Source organism: Ambystoma mexicanum, chromosome 7q (genome assembly GCF_040938575.1).
Source record: "Ambystoma mexicanum isolate Mex_15411 chromosome 7q, UKY_AmexF1_1, whole genome shotgun sequence".
NCBI classification, from domain to species: domain Eukaryota; kingdom Metazoa; phylum Chordata; class Amphibia; order Caudata; family Ambystomatidae; genus Ambystoma; species Ambystoma mexicanum.
The window spans coordinates 786,774,769-786,795,944 of record NC_090941.1 but is presented as its reverse complement, the minus strand read 5'-3'; the positions used below and the strand labels follow the sequence as shown (position 1 = coordinate 786,795,944).

General features: G+C 49.3%; 1 protein-coding gene across 3 annotated transcripts in view; it reads left to right on the top strand.

Moving 5' to 3' along the window:
* Nucleotides 1-20,829, top strand: part of DYNC2H1 (dynein cytoplasmic 2 heavy chain 1) — a 3,314,293-nt gene extending 3,293,464 nt beyond the window's left edge. For all 3 annotated transcript variants that reach the window (XM_069639013.1, XM_069639012.1, XM_069639011.1), the window contains one exon: nucleotides 20,326-20,829. In XM_069639013.1, the coding sequence (XP_069495114.1) occupies nucleotides 20,326-20,484 (159 nt within the window). In that variant the 3' untranslated portion in view covers nucleotides 20,485-20,829. The remainder of the gene's footprint in view (nucleotides 1-20,325) is intronic.
* Nucleotides 20,830-21,176: the final 347 nt, after the last annotated feature.

The following is a 21,176-nucleotide window of genomic DNA, read 5'->3' as shown; positions in this document are numbered from 1 at the left end:
ATTCATAATCCTCTTCATCCCACAAAAAGTAACAGCGGCAGCGATGCAGGCACGACTCTGATTCATCGAAGCAACAGGGTAAAACCTACCCGAGTCTGGGTGTGTTGAGGGCAGAATGGGAGGCGTTCAAGGAGCAGATGCTCCAAATGTTCAAGACAGCCGCTGCTGGTATGACTCCAGTCTCAACGCAACAGGCTCTTACGGCTTCAGTTGTGCTTGGTGACTCCGGCACCAAGGAAGTAAAATCAGGTCGGACACCCTAGTGCTCGACCATGACTTTGACCATCAAGAAGTCTGCCGAAGCGCCTGATATCATCACTGCCATTAGGCCTGGTGGGAGCAACACCATCGACATCGGTGCCGGCAGTCGACTGCTCCTTCATTCCTAAGTCTCGGTCGACATTTTTCATGACAATGCAGTGGATTTTCGACAAAGAAGGGGACCAGGTGCCTTTTGGCTTTGGGCCTTTGGGGGAGGGGCCAGTGGAGACGATTACTTTGTCAACCAGGCTGATTTGGTCACCCTTGCAAGGGCTTCATGATGCTAGTGGTCTTGACACGTTTCCTGACCTGGACTTGCAGCAAGACACCCCATATGGGCATGCTAATGCCTAGTATTGCAGAATGGTCGAGCGGGTGGTGGAGGCATTAGGTCTGGGCACCCCAGCAAAGCCTGTGTCAACCTTTGACCTGACAGATATTCTGGACAGAGGTCCGCCAGCGGGCAGGGCATTGCCCTTTGATGTGGCTATAGCTGATCCCATTACCACCTTATGGTTGAAGCCTTGCTCCACTCCAGTGGTGGATTAGGAGCTCACCAAAAAATACAAACCAGGGAGGGGGCCTTGCTGTTTCTCTCTACTCAACCTACTCCTGAGGGTCTGGTGGTCCACGCCCACTTCAAACCTGCCAACAGACAAGGAGCCAAAGAAATACAATGCCTTGGCAAAGAAAATGTTTGCTTCGAGCAGCATGGTCCTCAAGTGGGTGAACGCATCCTGTGCGTTCTCCAAATACTCTCATGGTCTATGGAGGCTGGTCGAGCAGGCAACAGAGCACATCCAGCAGGCAACAGACCACATCCCTGTGGGCGAAATGAGGGATGGCTTTCTGTGTGTAGTGGATGACGGCAAGGAGGTAGCTTGCAAGGCACTGCAGTCGGGCCTTGGTGCTACAGATTGTGTGGGCAGGACAATGGGGTCGGCCACTGTGCTGAGAAGAGACACCCATCTGGACAGTTCTGGGTTTTTGCCCAATATTCAGGCAAAGTTGCTGGACATAGCATTTGATGACGAGCACCTGTTCTGCCCTAGTGCTGATGAGTCCTGAGAAATTCAAGGACTCTAAACTAGCTGCAAAGTAACTGGGCCTAGCTGTGCAGCAACCACCTAAGCAATTTTTCAGCTTCTCTTCAAATGGAAGAAGGCGCAGATCCCACAACCCGGGCAAGGGTCAAGGTGTTTCCCGTACTTCGGATTGGGGCAGGAAGACCTTTAGGGGTCAGCAGACTGTGGCAGGGACGGTAGCGCCCACCAAGCCGCTGTGAGCTCTCCCCTCATGTTTCTCCAGTTGCAGGGAGAATTTGCCAGCACTTCTCCCAGTGAAAGGAGATACTCTCTGAACCCTAGGCATTGCAGATTTTCAAATTGTCTACCTTTTTTAAGCAACCACCTCCCCTTCAACAACAACTGGAACAAGAGCCCAAGGATGAACTACAAGCCATGTTATTGACGTGTGCTATGGAAGAGGTGCCACCCGAGCAGAGAGTATCGGGCTGGTATTCCCTTTAGTACCTGGTCCCAAGAAAGGAGGAGTACTGCATCTCATTTGGAATATAGGGCCTTGAACAAGTTCCTGAAGAAGGACAAGTTCAAAATGGTGATGTTGAAAGAAAATCTCCAGGCTCTGCAACTCCAGGACTTGTTGGTGTCACTGGTTCTTCAGAACGCTTATTTTCATGTTCCAATCCATCGGAAACACAGGCATTTCTTGTGATTTGTCATAGAGGATACGCATTGGCAATTCAAGGTGCTCACCTTTGGGCTAACCCCTGCGCCCAGGGTCTTAACCAAGCTGATGGAAGCGGTGGTGCACACCTCAGGAGATCCGGTGTCCACGTATTCCCTACCTGGATGACTGGCTGGTCCGAGGGAGATCACCAGAGCAAGTATCTACTCCGCTTGAGAACACCTGTGCACTGCTACGGATGTTGGGCTTCTCCCTAAACTTCCAGAAGTCCAACGTCATACCAACGCAGAATTTCCAGTTCATCAGAGCAGTCCTGGACACAAGGGTGGGGAAGGCCTTTCCTCCGAAGAAAATGTGACCAGTGTCATGCAAATGATGGAACTCTTTCAAAATCACGACAGCCTACCAGCGGCTTCCTTCCCCCACCTCTTGGGTCTCATGACGTCTTGCATTTTTCTGGTGCCAGAGGCCAGGCTGCATGTACACTTTCTGCAATGGCTCCTGAAGGATCAATGGTCTCAGTATTTCAATGCCATTAAGGAGATCCTCAAAGTTTCGAGGTTGGTTGTCAGAGACCTATCTTAGTTGGCCAGCAGAGAAAACATGAGGACACAGGAACCCATCGGGCCTCTGTGGCCCCAGGCCCAAGTGTTTATGGATGCGTCATTGAAGGGTTGAGCACTCACTGTGGAAATCTGCAGGTGAGCAGCCTTTGGTCACCATTGGAGAGCCAGTGGCATATCAACAGGCTGAAGTCATGGACAATCAGGCTAGCCCCGACGTCCTTTTTGCCTTCTCTCAAAGGGAAGCACGTCCTGGTCATGATGGACAATATGGTGTCTATGCTCTACTCAACAAACGGGGGTGTTCGTTCCGTGGCCCTTTGCAAGGAGGCAATGTAACTATGGTTCTGGTTGCAGGAGAACCCGACCCCTGCTTCAGCTGTACATCTAGCAGGATTGAAGAACGGGTCACCGATTATATGAGTAGGCAGGTCATCGTCTCATATGAGGGGGAAGTGTGCCAACGACATTCTCGAGAAGATCTTCGCTCAGTGGTGTACCTCAACGGTGGAGCTGTTTGCCACGAGGTCCAATCCGAAGTGCACACATTTTGCTTGAGGGAATTCTCAGCGAAGGGCACCCTATGATATGCATTGCTAGTGGAGTGGGTCTTCGACCTCCACTATGCTTTCCCTCAGATACCCGTCATTCCGTGGGTTCTCAGGAGGTGCAACAGGTTTCAAGCCACCATGATCTTGATCGCCCTGGATTGGGCGACAAGAACATGGTACTCGGAACTCCCGGAATTGGTCATCTGCCCACCTCTCCAGTTGCCTCGACTGCTGGACCTCCTATCACAGTCGGAAGGCCAGATACATCACCAGAACCATCAACCTACATGTGTGGCTCTTGAGAGAATGAGATATGACTGGGACCTCTAACAAGATGTACTTGAGGTGCTACTGGCTGTACGTAGACCATCTATCGGATCTTGATATGCATTCAGATGGAGAAGATGTGAGGCATGGTGCATAATAGATTCTATCGCTTGTCCCACCACTTCAGTGATGGAGTTCCTTTTGTCACTGGCCTCCTCAGGCCTTCAGGGGGGCACAGGCAAAGGCTACTTGGTGGCTTTGTCTATTTTTAAGAGGTCTCCGGATTAAGGATCCTTCTTCATGATCCCGATCATAACCCAATTCCTGAAGTGGCTTGTGAATGAATAGGTTTTGCCAACCCCATTTGTGGTTCTCATGTTTTTGATTGCGACTCCGGTTGAACCCGTGCACTCATGTTCTGTTATACTGCTTCCCTTGAAAACTGCCTTCTTGGTGGCAATCACATCAGCGAGATGTGTAAGTGAACTGCATGCTTCCTACGGTTCTTCAAAGAGAAAGTCTCACTCAAGTTGCGGCCTGGATTCCTGCCTCAAGTGGTCTCTGAATTCCACGTGTCCCATAACTTGCCAATGTTTTACCGTCCTCTGCATCCTTCCAACAATGTGGAGATGCTGCACAGGTTGGACTCTGAGAGAGAGCTATCCGCTTTTATGTGGCAAGGAAGGCCCAATTCGGACGCAATTACCAACTTTGTGTCTTTCTTTTTGTCCAGAAAGGGGTTGTTTGTGTCAAAACAGGCAAGCCTAGGTCGGTAACTCTCTGCATTGCAGTTTGTTACCAGAGATCAGGGAAGGAGCTGCCACCAGGCATCAGGGCACATTCCACCAGGGACATGGCAGCATCATCGCTTTTGAAAGAGGCGTTCCTGTAAAGGAAATTTGCCAGGTAGCGACATGGTCGTCACTCCACAGGTTCACCAAGCATTACTGCCTGGATGTAGCACATGGTGCGTAGGCCCGTTTCAGTAAGGTGGGATTGCAGAACTTTCTTGCATACAGATTTTCATCTCGCCTCTGTACTTTTTACTGCTTTGGGAGTCTATCTGATGAGGAATCTGCGGGAGAAGGCAATCCATTGAAGGCAAAATTACTTACCAGTAATGTTCTTTCTATGGATTCTTCTTCCGCAGATTCCTCATCACCCTCCCATCCAACCCTGCTATGAAAGTGGTCTGCAGTCTTAATGTGGTTCTCTTCTTCTTGTGGGAGGAGGTTTGAATGTTTATGTATCAAGCACATTCTGGGCCTTTCTACGAATGGCTGTCAGTCAGTTGCTTTCAGTGAAATCTTGTTCTTATTTTTAAAATATATATTTTTTTAAATATTTTTTTGGTTGGCTGATTCCAGCCCGAATCTGTGCATTCCTTCTCTGCGGCTGGTGAGCTCTAGTGAAAAAAGGTGAGGAACTGAGGTACGGGGGCGTAGTAACATAGTATGGGTTGGACCACAGAATGTAACCCAGCAAAAACACAACTCTGATTTTGTCTTCATTGTTTCCAATTGCCAATGCCCGTGTAAGCTTATTCAAGCGTCAGTGACTCTTATTCATTGTGATGCATAATATGTAACAAGCATTAACATTTTAGAAGCCTGTGGTTCTAATTTCTGGTCTCCCCATTTTTCTAAAAATCTTTTTAGTTTTACAATGTGTATAAGAATCCATGTCAAAACACCACCTGACATCAGACACCCGATTGCCCAAAAATGGATTCACCCTCCCCCACGGAGGTCCGCTCCTCACCAAGCAGTGACACTACCTGCTCAAAACAAATGCGCATTAGATGCCCAATAAAGTTTCGCCTTTTTGAATAAATAAGCGTTCGCGCAGCACCCATGCGCGCAGCCAAACCGAGTGACCATTTCACGAACACAGCTCCATGAAAGAGGTAAGCGACTCGCTGTCTCCATACAGCGTTTTTGTCCTCCATCTGAATTTCTTTTCAGATCACATCGCGCCCCATATAGTATACCCCACGGCAACTAAGACAGATCTTTCTCACGCTTGCATCACCGCGCTGTACAGAGCGGTTTACTACGCCTTGTAACACGTTTCTACTATTGTATCTCAACAATCACTGGCAAACCGACCAACCTCATAGGTACGTATTTATTAGCCATGTCAAATATATAGCGCGACCAATAGCACTCGCCTACCTCCCTCTGTATACTATATGCCACAGACAACAACCTCCTCACGCTGCACCACGCCACACGTGGCATATCTAATGGACGTTTTTCCACACTGCATTATACACAGTATCAATTGTTTAAATGCTCCTGCCCGCCACAATAGTAGACATTTAGTGGCTAGCACCCTTAACCACCCCCCAGTGTCCCATTTATTGGTCACCCCTCACAAGTTCTCGGTCATCTTTACCCAATTTATTGCGACTTGTTTCCGATCAAAATCACCCATGATTTATCTTTCTAAATCTAGATTTCGGCATCTGACTTTGCAGGCCGTATTCCAGCTGCCTCAACTTTCAGCAGCTGACTCGAAGACTTTTGCCATGGCGTTCATACAGTAACCTCGGTAGGTTTACCTTCTTGCAGCGGTTTTCCAATAGTTGACATCACCCGATCACCATATAACTAATATAGTTTTTTAACCTGTAGATGCACACCCACCTCATGTAACAGCGTCTCGACCACGATCAATGTCCTGAAGACAGTTCGGTGCCCCCTAGCAGTGCTGCTCAATCAAAAACAGCCACTGCCTCATTTCAACAACACACCGAACCAGAAACGCCATCAACTAGTGTATCGACAATGTTAGCGTATTGCTACTTGAATTGATTTAGCAATGCATGAAATAATTGTCACTTGTTTTACTAACCCACCCATATGCATACCACAATGTACTCTACTATGCATACCCTACGTGCCACCTGAGGCACATGTCTATTTATGTAAATATGTCTCTTGTGTTAGTTTGAATAAAACGTTCTCTTTATGAGAATTTTCGTCTCACGGTGATCTCCTTTGAGTTAGTAACCATCTAGCTCCGCTGCCACCACACAGGTGACCTCCCTTTACGTCCATGACTAGGGTAGCCTTTGACTCTCACTCTTCTCTGATATACCTCAGGGTTGAGGCAATTGAAAGGTAACTCCTCACCCCACCATGGCTGATTCTAAAGCTAAGAAAAGCCTTTTCAGGCATGTTCCACCTGCCACTTAAAAAACATCTGCTTGAAGGACCAGCATACTGAGTGCATATTGCCTATGCCCAGAACATGTTGTCAACTCGTGTTCCAATGCCACTCCATCTCAAACAAAACTCTCTGAAGGACCGGCACAGGAGGTTGGAGACTGTGACCTCATATTCTGCTTCACTTCGGAGCCATGATCCCAGGAGCGTACTCCCTCTCCTAAGAAGTCAAGCTCCCAGGAGGAGTTTTCCCGTGGGAAAAGGGTGAAAAAGGCATCTCACCCATGCTCAAAGTGGGCGACGCACCCATGTCCTCACATAAGCAGCCTGAGTCCACGAAGGCTGCGTTGATGTCTTCATCTATGGCTCCTTCAACCACACCATCAGCTTGCACAACGCATTCATTCACTCCAACGATATCCTTGTCCACCACTCCATTGACTGCATTGTCAGCTACTACTGACCATTCCATCAACAATGATTTCGGCTATCAAGACCACAACAACAATGAAAAAACCTCTGTCAACGACAGTAACTATTTCACCGGCCACAAAATCTTATACTGTTTCTATGCCTCCTACCTCCCTACCATAGGCTCTGTCCACTTCTTCCAGCTCTTCTGCACGATGAAAACAGCCACTGTTCACACAGGCTCTTTAAGTCCTCCATGCTGTTCCGGGTCCTTCCCAGGTACCTCCAGAGGACATGTTAGGACAAAGATTTGGAGGGCACGGAAGGTGTGTTCTCAGACGATGAGGATGGGGAAGTCCTTTCATCATTGCCACTGGCACATCCACATCTGATCATGCAGCCATGCTGCACTCTGTGCATCTGCTGCCCCTCAAACAATTCCTGCGCCCTGTCAACCGGAACACACAGTCTCTCTCACGGGTGGTCCCAGGCATGCCACAGCTACTATCTGCTCCTCCGGCTCCACCTAGACTCCACAGCCGCATCTCTCCATTGGTTCCTCATCTCGCTCCAGAACTGTGTCTGACAACGTGGTTCTCAACTCATACGTTCCGGGGGATTGTGGCCCTGATGATCCTCCTATCAGAGATTCCCCGCCTGATTGTGTCCAAGACCCTAACAAATGTTATATTCACATCCTGAGAAACAGAGAAAAGAAGGCTTCCAGTACCAGAGCATTGACCAAGCACATAAAACTGCCATTTCTATGTTTAAGCTCGATGACATTTGGGAGGTTGACCTATAACAGTGAAGAACCCCTTTATGGCTCCTCTGAAGGACAGGTTCAAAAAGTATACATTGCTACAGATAGTGCCCACAAATGCCTGCAAATCCAGCCCAGTCTGGATTCCACGGTCTCTATGGCACATCGTGAGCGCTCAGCCAACCCCTCTTCTCTATGTGCTGTATCACCAGATCTGGAGGGAAGAAAAATAGGCATTTTCGGCAAAGCGCATTGTATCCACTGCGTCCACTACCATTAAGGTCGCTAACTCCTTGAAAATTCTGACCAACTACGACGGAGAATTCTGTGACAAGCTGGATCCTATTCTAGATGTCTTTCCGGATGACAAGGAGGAGGAGGCTTTCAAGTTCCTTTGTGAAGGTGAGGCTGGTTTTTGACCACACCATCTAAGTGGTAGTAGACATTGCAGAAACCGGTCTACAACAGCTGGAAAACAGTGTGGTTCGTTGCCATCAGGGATGGCTAAAGGATATAAACTTCCAGCCAGAAGTGCAAGCAAAGATTGTATGGATGCCTTTTAATGGTGAGGATCTCTTTGGGAAGAAAGTTGACGAACAGTCTTAATTTCCAATTTCCAAAACAGAGTTCTCCAAACAGTTTACGTCGGTCCCTCTCTGTCAGGCTCAGACCTCTTAAAGCAAAAGTTCACATTGGTCTCCCTCAGTCAGGCTCAGACCTTTCACAGCAAAAATTAACGTCGGTCTGCCTCAGTCTGGCTCAGACCTTTCACAGCAAAAGATCACGTCAGTCTCCCTCAGTCGGGCTCAGGCCTCTTTTAGCAAAACAAAACACTTGCAGGAGTTCCCTTCTCCAAGCTTAATTCACCTCCTTTAGGGGTTGCCTTCCCCTAACTTATTACACCTTCGGTCTCCCTCAGTCGGGCTCGAACTGTTTCCTGATGTCGAAGACTTTCGAATGTGCGTGGCTTTTGTCGTCAGACCTCCGCAGGACCACTTTGATTTTCCAACTTTCAACTCACACTCCTATGTTATTTGCCCAAGTGCTTCCTGGTCTGGGTAGTTCACTGTATTATACACCAAAGTTCAACGTTCAACTTTTTACTCTCCCCTTTTCTCTGGGTCAATTTCAATCACCTCGCTTTTACAGTTCATTGACTTTATCACTACAAACATTTCACCTTTTACTGAGACTTTCGAGTGGGCTACGTCCTTTCGCCAGACCACTCCGTTGCTCAGTATCGCTGACTTTACAGCTATCATTACTTCAAGGTTTATTCGCAGGTCTGCCTTTCTTCGCGTCTCATCCACTCGCGTGCAGCCTTCAATTGTGTGATATAAGGTTACCACTTCAATCTTCTTTAGCACACACTGGTCTCTCATGTTGCTTGCCAACTCACCGCTGTGTGCGTTTCTTTCTTGTCTTTATTGTCTTCTAGTTTGAGTTAAGGTTAATGTCTTTCGTGGCCTTTTGGAGGAAACAACCTCCTTTAGGGAAATCCTGGGGTTCTCCACCCTTGGCTCTCGTCCCTTGGTCTGTTGCTCTGCTCCAGTAGGTTCGCCTTCGCCCCGGAAGTTCTACTCTTACTCATGTTCCACCTTGCTCAGAGTGTGTCTCTATGTTCCGTCTTTTATCCGTGAGAGGGGAGCTAATTGGTATCAGGTGTATGCGTTTAGATTCAAGTGCCTGATTTTTCCTGACCCAATTAGCGGGACATGTGCAATGCAATGTGTAAGAGTTAGCATTGTTACTCTGTTGCCCTCTTCCTCGGCCCAGTGTTTGTGTAGAAAGGGGTGGGGAGTTGGGACATCAGAGAATTCTATGCAATAGGAGGGATCATGGGTACGGGAAAGGGAGGAATACTGTGTCTTGCAATCAGCTGTCTCACCCCCAATCCCCGAAGACCCCTCACCCAGGTGATCCTCCTGCACTCGTCCACCCCCAGGAACTGGATCCAATAGCGATGGCCGTGTCCTGGACACCTGGATGACAAGTCCCAGAGGATTAGCGGGTGAGACACCCTTTGGTTTCTCACAATACCCTGCAACAAAGCTGGCAGTCATTTTGTTCTGGGAAATCCCAGTTTTGCAGAAGGACCAGAGATTACAGTGCAATTTGTATATCAGTCATATCAATCTAATACATATACATCCAGAGACAGCTACAGAGGGAAGTCCCAGTCTTACAGGGGGAAACAAGCAGCAAGCAGTGCCTCCCAGGTTAGAGGTCGAGCTGGTAAGCAGGCCTGGCCAGACTGCGAACCCACCCTTCACTTCCACTCCCCAGCGAGAGGGCTTCTTTCCAATTTCCTCACTGAGTGGGCAAACATCACAACAGACAATGGGTGCTATTCTTGCTCCAATACAGACACACCCTGAAATTTCTACACTAGCCGCCCAACATTCCTCCAACGACAAAGGTAGAAAAACATCTTTCAATTGATTGCTTTTCTCCTGCAGATTCCTCATCAGATGGATATCCCCTTCCAGCTTCAGCTGCTAGGAAAAAACAAATGGGTGCTATCCCAACATTCCTCCAACCACAAAGGTGACAAAACATCTTTCAATGCTTGTACGCAAAGTCCATGCCTGCCTCTCCATGAATGCATCCTTGATGCCCAGTGGGGCTAGAGCGTTTACCCAAGGTATTTCCTTGTGAGGAAATATCAGGCGCTTGGAGACAAATCCTAGACGTTCATCTGTTTAACAAATTAATCTGATCCCAGACTTTCAAGATGGTCACACTTCAAAACATCCTCAGCCAGCTCCAACAAATAGATTTTTTGTCATCGCTGGACTTGGAAAGACATGTACTTCCACGTCCCTATCCATCATTGCCATAGTAAGTTCCTTTGGTTTACACTAGCAGGCCTACACTACCAGTTCATCGTCTTACCCTGCGGCCTCATGACCATCCCAAGGGTTTTCACAAAATGCCTAGCCGCAGCAGCGGCTCAACTCCACCGAATGAGCGTCCACATGTACCTGTATCTCGAAGACTGATTGGTCAGAACTCCTTCCCTTCCTCAGGCCATACGTCATACCAATACAACGATACGCTGTTTATCTAGACTGGGATTCTCCATCAATTACAGCAAATCCTGCTTAACTCCTTCCCAGCAGATGCTATTCCTGGGAGCACAACTGGACATAGTTTCTTGCACTGCCCCATCGGCCAACTGCATCAAAGCCAACCTTTCAAAAGCCAACAAGTATCATCAGTCTGCACTTTAAAATCTCTTCTCACGATGATGTAATCCTGCATTCTCCGGAAACAACACTGCCGGATTTGGATAAGACCCCTTCAGTTCCTGGACGCCCATATGGGAAGCAAATCCCGGGCAACTGGGAAAAGTTGTCACTCATACACCTCTCCCAAAACAACCTGCGCTTGGGTCTGTGCCCACCAATCTCAACCAGGGTGCACCATTCCAGCCTCAGACCTATCTGATTACTCACGACCGAAAAATCGTTATAGGGCTGGGAGCCTAGACCGGCAGTTACCATGCTAGAGGCCTGTGGTCCCAACATGAGAATTTGTTGCACATCAATGTCCTCCAGCTGAGAGCACTGTTTTGGGTACTGAAGTCCTTTCACCTTCATCTACATGGGATGGTTGTACGGGTGTTCATGGACAACACAACCAGTGTGGTTTACAGATGGAAGCAAGTAGGCACCCGGTGACCCATCCTCTCAGCGGAAGTACATTCCCTTTGGAAATCACCCTGGCACTCCGGATATTCTTGTCCTTGTTTCATAAGATGGGCATCAACAATTCAGTGAATGACTCCCTCAGCAGGTTATTACACTGCTGCCAAAATTGGCAACTCCTCCATGACCACCTTCTACACATCTTTTAGGAGTTGGGTGTTCCGGAAATCAACCTTCACCACCAAGGAAAACACAAAATGCACTGTATTTGCCAGGAGGTTCCCCCAAGCCGGAAGCCTGGGAAATGCTTTTTTTTTTTTTAAATGTGTTTTTTTTAAACAGACAGGTTATAACAGTACAAAGCTTGATCAATCGTGACATGTGGCATGAAAACAATACAGTTAGTCGCCCTTCCCTCCCTTCCCCCGGGTCCCGTCCCCGCTGGGGATCACCATCTTGTAGAGTTCTCCTGGCTAGTTGGGGCTTGTATGTCAGGGCTGGAAAGTTCTGGTCAAAGTCTAAGACCGGGCCCCAAATGTTATTAAAGTGGTGTAGGTGGCCTGCCCAGGCAGCCGTCACCCTCTCAGCGATCAGGATGTCCCAGACTTTTACCCACCAGAAAGGCATGAGGGCCTTCTGCCGTTTTCCAAGTGCGGGCTATCACATTTCTGCCCGCCAGTAAGCATTGGGATAGTAGTTTGGCTTTGGGTCCGGACCTTGGGTAGGTTCCGGGGATCGGAGCTCCAAGAAGAATGGGTTCGGGGTCTAGGGGCAGCCGCACCTGAGTAATGTCTGCGATCATCGCTAGACATTGATTCCAAAAGGTTTGGGCCTTCGGGCAGGACCACCACATATGAAAGAAGGACCCTGTTTGGCCGCATTGTCTCCAGCATTTCTGGTCAAGTGTGGGATTTATATGGTGAAGTCTTAGGGGAGGGTAATACCAGCGGAGGAGGATCTTGTAGGCACGTTCTCTGTTTGTGATGCAGGAGGAGGAGGTGTGGGCCCGAGACCAAATGTCAACCCATAGCTGGTCCTCGATTGGGTGGCCCAGGTCTGCTTCCCATTGGGCCATATACCGGGTCTTGGAGATTAAAAAGTCATTTTGGAGGTGTTTGTATAGAGTAGAAATTCTCCCTCGGACAGGGAGCTCATTGAGGTCAGTTCAATAGCTGTGGGCGGGGCGGGTAGCTGCCTGGCGGGTCTGTGGGTGAGAGCACCAGTGGCGCAACTGGATGTATGTGAATCTGTCCTGTTCCCGAAGTTGAAAGAGTTCTTTACATCGCTCAAAGGTACAGGGTTGTCCCCCTTCGAAGAGTTGTCCCAGGGTATCTAGGCCTCCCGCAATCCAGGACCCAAAGTTCCGGGTGGACAGACCGGATGAGAAAGTGGGGTTCATAAACACTGGGGAGGAAGGGCTGAGTCCCACCGGGTTCTTCTTTTGTTTCAGCGCTTTGTCCCAGACAGAGATGATATGTTTGGTGGTCGCTAGGAGTTCCCGCCACCGTCGGCGCTCCGGAGGAGGGATGTGTGGGAGAAAGCGTAGCGGGAGAGGTAGCTGCGCCTGTTCGAGATCCACTCATCTGGGGCAGTGGTGAGTATCTGCCATGATTGAATGCAGGCCAGCTGGGCCACCATCTGGTATTTCTGTAAATCTGGGACTCAAAGGCCACCGAGCTTTGCGTTGCCTATCATCGTGGTCCTCGGGATTCTGGCTTTCTTCCCCCACCAAATAAACTGCAACATTTTCTTCTGTAGGTTTTGAAGGGCTGGCGCCGGGATTGGTACCGGGAGCGAGGAACAAGCGTACAGGAATCTCAGTAGCAAGTTCATTTTACAGGCCATAATGCGGCCCATTAGTGAGATCTCTTGTGCCGCCAAACGCTTTAAGTCCACCTAGAGGTCTGTGAATAGTGGAGGAAAGTTTGCTCGATAGACCTCTTTAGGGTTAGCTGGGATCTGGACTCCTAGGTAGCTGATTCCCCTGGTCGTCCATTGTATTGGGCATAGCTGGGTTAGGGCTTCCCGGTCCTCCAGGGACAGACCCACTTCAATGGCAGCTGATTTCTGTAAGTTGATGGCAAAACCCATGACCTTTCCATAGCTCTCTATCTCAGCAACGGCCTGGGGTAGGGAGGTACGGGGTTCCGTGATGGTCAGCAGGATGTCGTCCACATAGAGGCCAGTTCATGGTGCGCTGCGCCCGACTGCAAGCCTTTGATCGCAGGGTTCAGCCTGATCCGTTGGGTGAACGGTTCCATAATTAGTGCAAAGAGGAGTGGTGACAGTGGACATCCTTGCCTGGTTCCGCATGTTAAGCTGATAGGGGAGGAGAGGGTGCCATTAACTCTGAGAAGGGTTTTGGGCGCTTTGTAGTTAGCCAGAGTCATGGTGCAAAATTCCGGGCCAAATCTAAAGGCTTCGAGGGTGAGCCTCATGAAGGTCCAGTCCACCTTGTCGAATGCCTTACTTGCATCCAGGGCCAGAAGCACCAACTCTCGGGAGTCAAGTTCCACCAGGTCCAAGGCTCTACGGATGTTGTCCGCTGTTGAGCGGTCTTTGAGGAAACCACTCTGGTCGGCGTCGATTATTTCCGGAAAAATCTGGGACAGGCGTGTTGCTAGAATTTTAGAGCATATGTTGGCATCTATATTGAGTAGGCCGATGGGTCTATATGATGCAGGGTTCTTCGGGTCGCCTCTGGGTTTGGGCAGCAAGACTGTGATTGACTCTTGCATAGACGGGGTTATAGTGCCCGTGTTCCTGAATGAATTAAACAGCTGTACCAGAGGTGCTAATAGTTGAGGTTTGAAAATCTTATAGAACCTGGTTGTATATCCATCCGGGCCAGGGTCCCGGGATTTAAGGGCTTTTATCGCCTCGTCCACTTCCTCATCAGTAATCGGCGCCTCCAAAGAGTCACAAGCTGCGTTTTTCAGTCGGGGGAGCGCCGCCCTCCGCAGGTATTCCCTCTGTTCCTTTATGTCTCGTATCGGGCGGTCATAACCTGAGTTAGGTGGGCCGTTGCGAGCCGTAGCTTGTCTTGGTCAGCGTATAGGGTCTTGCCATGCTGGTCCCACAGGCCCACAATCGTGTTATTCCTTTTTGCCTTGGCAAGTTTGGCCACTAGTAGATTGTTCGCTTTATTGTTTTTAGCATAGTAAAACTGTTTAGCTTTTGTCATTTGGTGGGCAGTATGCTCGGCGTAGTGAGCCTCGATTTTCTTTTGCGCTATCCGGATAGCTCGTTGTGTTCTAGGGGTCCAGCCCTTCTCTTAATGGATCCTTTCTGCTTTCTCGAGATCTTCCTCAAGGCTCTGACAAATGTGTTGCTTATGCCTGTGATAGGCCACCCCTTGGACAATCGGTTCCCCCCGCACCACTGCCTTCATTGGGTCTAAATTGTTGGCGAAGGAGGTGTCCCTGCTAGGGTTTTCCTTAAAGAAGTTGTTAATCGTAGTTGCAATTGCATCTCTGAGTGGCATCTCATTAAGGAATGGGTCATATAGTGTCCATCTGCGCTGTTGGGGATCTGGTGGTCCCTGCGCTTGGATTTCCAGGGTCACCAGGGCGTGGTCGGACAGGATCCTGGAGCCTATAGTCACATCGTTGGTGAAGGTAAAGATTTGCGGAGATACTAGAAGATCATCTATCCTGGAGAACGTCCTGCGAACATAAGAATAGAAAGAAAAGTCTTTTTCAGACGGGTGGAGTACACTCCATGAGTCCACTACCCCTAAAGTTCTAAATAATTGCAGGAGAGCTAGGGCTGTAGCGAGGTCCCCGGCAGAGGGTGGATGCGACTTGTCTTTCACGGTGTCCAGAACCTCATTGAAGTCACCGCAAATCACTATCTGGCCCTCCAAGAAGGGAGAGAGAGTTGCACTCAGCGACTCATAGAAAGGAGCATGGCCTGAGTTCGGCGCGTATACTGAGACTATGGAGTATAATTGTCCCAACAGCAGACACTTCACCGCTATGTACCGCCCCTCCGGACAGCTTATGGAGTACAGTATCTGAGGGTTCAGTCCCTTCCTGAATAGAATTGCCGTGCCACCCCTCTTGGAGTTCCCAGACACAAAGAATTTCTTCCAGAAGTTTCGGGAGCGTAGGCGTCCGAGGTCCTCCGGCAGTAGGTGAGTTTCCTGTAGCATAGCTACTGCAGCAGTGTCATTCTGGAGTTTTTGTAAGATTGACTTGTGTTTAGCTGGTGAATTCAGTCCCTTGACATTCAGGGAGACAAACTTTACAGTCTGATGTTCCGGGGTAAGATCTGGGGTCGCCAACAAGTTCTGAGGAAGGGGGGGAGCTGCAGAAGGGTCAGCCATCATGTCATGGGATATGTGACCATTTATTAACCTGCCTTTGGGGTTTTTGGTCGGACCGCCAACGGGAAGTCCAAGATTTAACTGGGGACGGCGGACCCTTTACGGGTTCAAAACCTCCCCTGGCCAACGGGGCCATAGAACAGTGTGTAGCCAACATGGCTAGGATTACAAACAGTCTTGGTGGGATGCTCCAAGGACTCATAGGTGGACTGTGCCTCGGAGCTGGGCATGGACCGTGGGGTTTGGCCTGCTGCATCAGAGATGGGGCTCGTCTGTGTTCCTGCAGGTGATGGTCGGCTCCAGGGCCCGCGAGTCGGGTCATAGAGTACTAGGGACTCCATTATGGGACTGCGCCGGGTCATTTCCTTTTCCTGAATCTCGGGACCCTTGACCACGAGTTTTGTTTGGATTTAGGAGAGGCCATAGGGTCCGAGTCAGCCGCCGACTCAGTGGCCGGTGGAGGTGAGGGCCTGGAGGAGTCTGGATGCAAAATGTTTTCAGCGTCGTCTAGGTTGCTAATTTTCCTTAGTGTGCCCTTGTAGGAAAATTGCAAAGCTGTGGGAAAAAGCCATCTGTAGCAAATTTTTTGGGCTTGAAGGAGAGTGGTTAGCGGGCGGAGGGCTCGCCTCTTCTGAAGAGTAAGAGGAGATAGATCTTGGTAAATCTGGAGGGCGGCCCCTTGGAAAGTGATTTCATCTCTGGAGCGGCTTATTGCCGATATGGCCTCCTTCGTGGTAAAGAAATGCACCCTGGTGATAACATCGGGCGGGGTGTCCGACTGCACTCTGCGGTGGGGACTTAACCTGTGGGTGCGGTCTACAAGAAGTTGTGAGTCCTCCAGGTCAGGAAGGAGAGTTTGGAAAAAGAGGCCCATGTATTCAGCCAACCCCTTGTCCGGAATCGATACAGGAACCCCCCGAATTCAGAGGTTGTTGCGCCGGGCCCTATTTTTCAGGTCCTCCTGCTTGTATTCTAAGATTTCGCACTTGTCTTGCAAAAGTCTAATAGAGCATTGGATCTCGGTTAGGGCGGAAGTATGGTCTTGGGTGCGATCCTCAGTCTCTGTTCCACCTCCGAGACCCTTTTGTCGGTGCTCTCTAGCTTGGTAGTAAGCTCTGTCATACAAAACCGGAATTCTGTTTTAATGTCAGCCATAAATTCGCGGATATCCTCTTTGGTCGCCAAAGGTTCTTTGTTGTCTAGGGATTCCCATGAAGCGGAGGGGTGGGGGGTCTTGTTTCTTCGCTTTGTCAGATGACATTAGTATTGTTGCTATGTCCGAGGTCTTGGTGGATTTTGGTTGCTTGGACATTGCGTTGCCTGACAGCGGCGGGTCAATGGACGCAGGGAGCACTAGCAGTGGTGGCGAGTTGCTTTGGAAGTTGCCCGGGGCCCCTCAGAGTCCCTCGGGAGGCCACGGTGTGCCAGTTATTAATTGTTTAGCCATTGAGTTGGTCTGGGTGTAGGGTGAGTGACCCTGAGGTTTCCCAAGGACGTGGGACAGGGGAGGCTATCGTCTGAGATCAGAGCATTGTAGTTTGTTGGAGTGAGGATTCCGGCGCCTTGGCTAGATTCTTGTTAGTGTAGGTGTTTCCGTAGATTGCGGCCTCCTGATGCAGGGTGAGGAAGAGAGGGAGTCTTTGGTTCCTCCAGTGAGGAGTGGGATTGTGATGTCGTCCCCAGCTCCTTGATACAGAGTAGAGAAAGGGGGGTAAAGGAGTGGGCCGGGACGCCACAGGAAGTGAGTGGAGGGAGTAGAGGGAGCGAAGCAGACACAGGAGCACACCAGTTCAGTGGAGCCTCTTTGGGGTGGAAGATAAAGACCCAATTTGTCTCAGGCGATGGTAGGTCTCTGGTGGCAGTGAGGGATTGTTTTAATATAAATACCTTGTGGTGGCTTGGATGATAGGCCTGAGGAGCTGGGAAGGCAGATTACTCAGTAAAGAGGGCAGAATGTTGAAGCTCCTCACAGCCAGTTGATTACCCGCGGCTGTCTGAAGCCGGATCCGGGATGCCGATGGGGGGGGGGGGGAATCCCCCAGAGTGTGGCGTTGCGGACTGGGTCCGTTCTGGCGCCTCAGGGGCGCTGTCACACGAGTGGCGCCTGAGTCGGGCAGGATCACCCCCGTAGACGTGCTGTGTTGTGCAGGCCAAGGCCGGGGTCCAGTTCGATCCCCCTCCACATGAGTGGGCGGAGCGGAGATCAGGCGCGAGGAGCTGACCTGATGCCGGGCCGTCGCTCCGCGGGGAACGTGGGATGTTGCAGCTCCCTTGCAGCTGGTAAAGGCAGAGGATCCCGATTCCCCTATCCCCAACAGAAGTTCGCAGGCCAGAGAAGTCCAAGGCCGGGCCCCACCATATGTGTCCAGGGAGGAGGGAGAGTGAATCCGCTCCAAGGCGCGCCCCCACAACCACTCTAGCCCCAGCCCCCTCCTCTGGAGCAGGGTCGGAGAAACAACAGCGGCGGTCTGAGGCGCGGTGGGAGCGCAATAGAGAGGGGCCGGGAAGCCTGCTTCCCTCGGGGGACACCAAAAGGGATGAGCCGGTGCTGTGTGCTGGAGGGGCCAGAGGCAGTCACCCGGTCTCCCACCGCGTGTGTTTTCCGTCCTCTGGAGTGCCACCGGGAACACCAGCAGGACCCCGGTCCGAGGCGCGAGCACAAGCGGCGGCAGGGGGAGGCAGCAGAGCGACTCCGTAGACCTCCGCTCTGGACAGTCAATGGGACAGATCCCTCGGAGCTGGCGGAGTTCAGGCGCACTCAGGAGTTATGTTGCTGGTGGGGCGCCTACGAGCAGCTCCACAAAGCCACGGTCTTATCTTCACTTGTAGCCGCCACAGCGGATCTCGGGCATCGCGGTTCCGTCTGCCATTTTGGGTTACGCAGCGGAGGGGCCACGGAGTAAAGGCAGCTCAAACTTCCCCATTAATAGGTCCTCGGCTCCCGTAAGCATGCCGGCAGAAGCCCCGGACCCTCATACGCCGCCACAGCTAAGCAGACCATAAAACACTTTGCAGGAACCATGATAAAGTGCAAATGCAGTGGGCGTCCCACGGAGGCCACCAGGGGAGCGACTGCATAGTCAGCGCTCCAGGCCACGCTTCCGGAAATGCTTTAAAGTTTTCTTGGATGAACAAGTTTCTGTACACAGTCCCTCAATTGCCACTTATCCCCAGGTTCCTAAACTCTTTTAGCCGAAGGTGGTGCAAATTAATTCTGGTGGCTTCAGCCTGGCTGAGACTATGCTGGTTCTTGGAACTCCTCAGCCTCTCGTTGGCACCTCCGATCCATCTTCTTCCAGCCTTCAATCTCCTTTCCAGTGACAAGGGTGTGGTACTGCACTAGGAGCTGGCCCCTCCGAATCTGATAGTCTGGCTCCTGCTTCCCTAGAATTCGAACATGCCCCCATGGCCCAGGATTGTATTGAGATTCTTGCTAAGGCTTGTGCACATTCCACAGTCTCTTGTTATCATCACAAATGGAAGCGTTGCACGATTTGATTTGCTGCCAATCATTTTGATCCTTTACGATTCCTGCCTCAGGACATTTTGCCATACCTTCTCTCTTTGGCCAGCGGTGGTCTTGCACATTCCTCTTATTAAAGTCCATCTAGCTGTGATTTCCACATTTACTCGCACATCTACCGTGCCTTTGTCATGGTCTCATGACCTTATTAAGGAATTCCTGAGGGCTCTATTCCAGGCCTTCCCGCCTGTCTGAGCACTAGCCCCTGCCTGGGAGTTGAACATTCAAACTGCATGTGAATCTATGAAAGATCCAATGCGTGAGAAGGAATACTTTACTTCCCTGAAACTCCTGTTCTCCAGCATTGGTATTTTTCATAGTCAAAAGCCACCCTCCCACGTCCCTGCATGTGGTTTTATTGGTTATGGAGTGAGATGACCCGAAATGACTCTAAGAGAACATGAAGTCCCTTAAAGTGACTGCAGTTTTTAAAATTCAAATGAAAACTGCTTTGATGTTACCGAGGATTCCCAGCTTGATGATAGTTAATATGAAACAGCATGTGAATCTATGAAAGATTCCAATGCTGGAGAACAGGAGTTACAGGTGAGTACCGTATTCCTTTTTGGTGAATCGAAGGCCATTCCTTCCTAAATTGTAAGGCAATGGAATCCTGGTGGTCATTGTTGCCGCACCTTTTCATGTCCTTAACAAAAAACAAGTGGTAATGCTGGCAACCAATTAACGCGCAGGGGGGCCACATAAAAAGAAATCCCTATGCATTCTGCTTTGTTTTCACAGATGGATTCCCTAGGTATTCAAGCCTTCACGGCCCCATCAAAAGTAGATGTTGTCGGAAATGCTAGTGTGCTTCTGGATGGAGCCGAGATAAATGGCGGAGTACACTTTGCTCTCATGTCTCAAGCTCTGTGCAGAAAATGCCATTAAAATGTCATAGATGAATTTACGGACAAGTCCTGGTCTCCATCTGTTAATCACATTGAGGCCAGTTTAGCACGGCAATGAAAATGAGTCAATTAGTGGTACATTTCCTCTCATGGAATAGATCATTTCAACATGGAGCCATTTCAAATGACATATTTAACATGTTTTAAATATTATGAGGATCAAAATATGTGTCGGTCAGTACATGCCCTTCTCGTTAATGTTATACACTGTTTTTTGTCAACAGAATGCCAACGGGCCATATTCCCCTGAGGAGTGCATATCTCTGCCAGTGTACACAAGTGTGGAGAGAGACAGCGTGGTGACAAATATTGATGTGCCCTGCGGAGGCCACCAGGACCAGTGGATTCAATGTGGAGCAGCTTTATTTTTAAAAAACCAGTAGCATGAACATTTAAACAATTATATTTCCACTAGCCACTGGGTTCATTGATTACTTAAATATTTCTTATTAAATTATGGGGAGTGTTATCTGTATATAGTTCATGTGTGTTAAACACTCTTATGCAATACATCTTAAAATGAAAATCTTTATCATTCCTCATAGATACATTTAGAAACAACATTGTAAATATTTTCGCACAAGTCCTAATGAGCTTCTGACCAAAGCACTGTAAAGACAAACGTGAAGGGTTTCTTGCTGTAGTTATTTTTGGAACATCAATATTTTCCAGTGCTAGATCTTGATGTCATTTATATTTAATAACATATTAAAGAAGTCATTGAAAGATTTCTCTGGTAGTATACCTTATTTACCATGCTCCAGTGGTAATACCTATGTATGCATTGATCAGTTTTGGCACATCTTACTGCAGGGAATTATTATACAATGTATTACCACTCTACGAACATTACAACTGACTTAGTACTATTCATAATCATTTTTTAAAAACTTTTATTTAACACACCATGGGAAACAGCAAATGCATACACATGACAATCACAGTGCAAGAGAGCATGGTGACAAGGTCTTACACAGTACATGTATAGCGCATAGTAAGGACATATAAAAAATTCAACCACCCCCACTCCATGCACTGCATCAATCATTTTGCCTCCCAAAGTCCAAACAGCGTT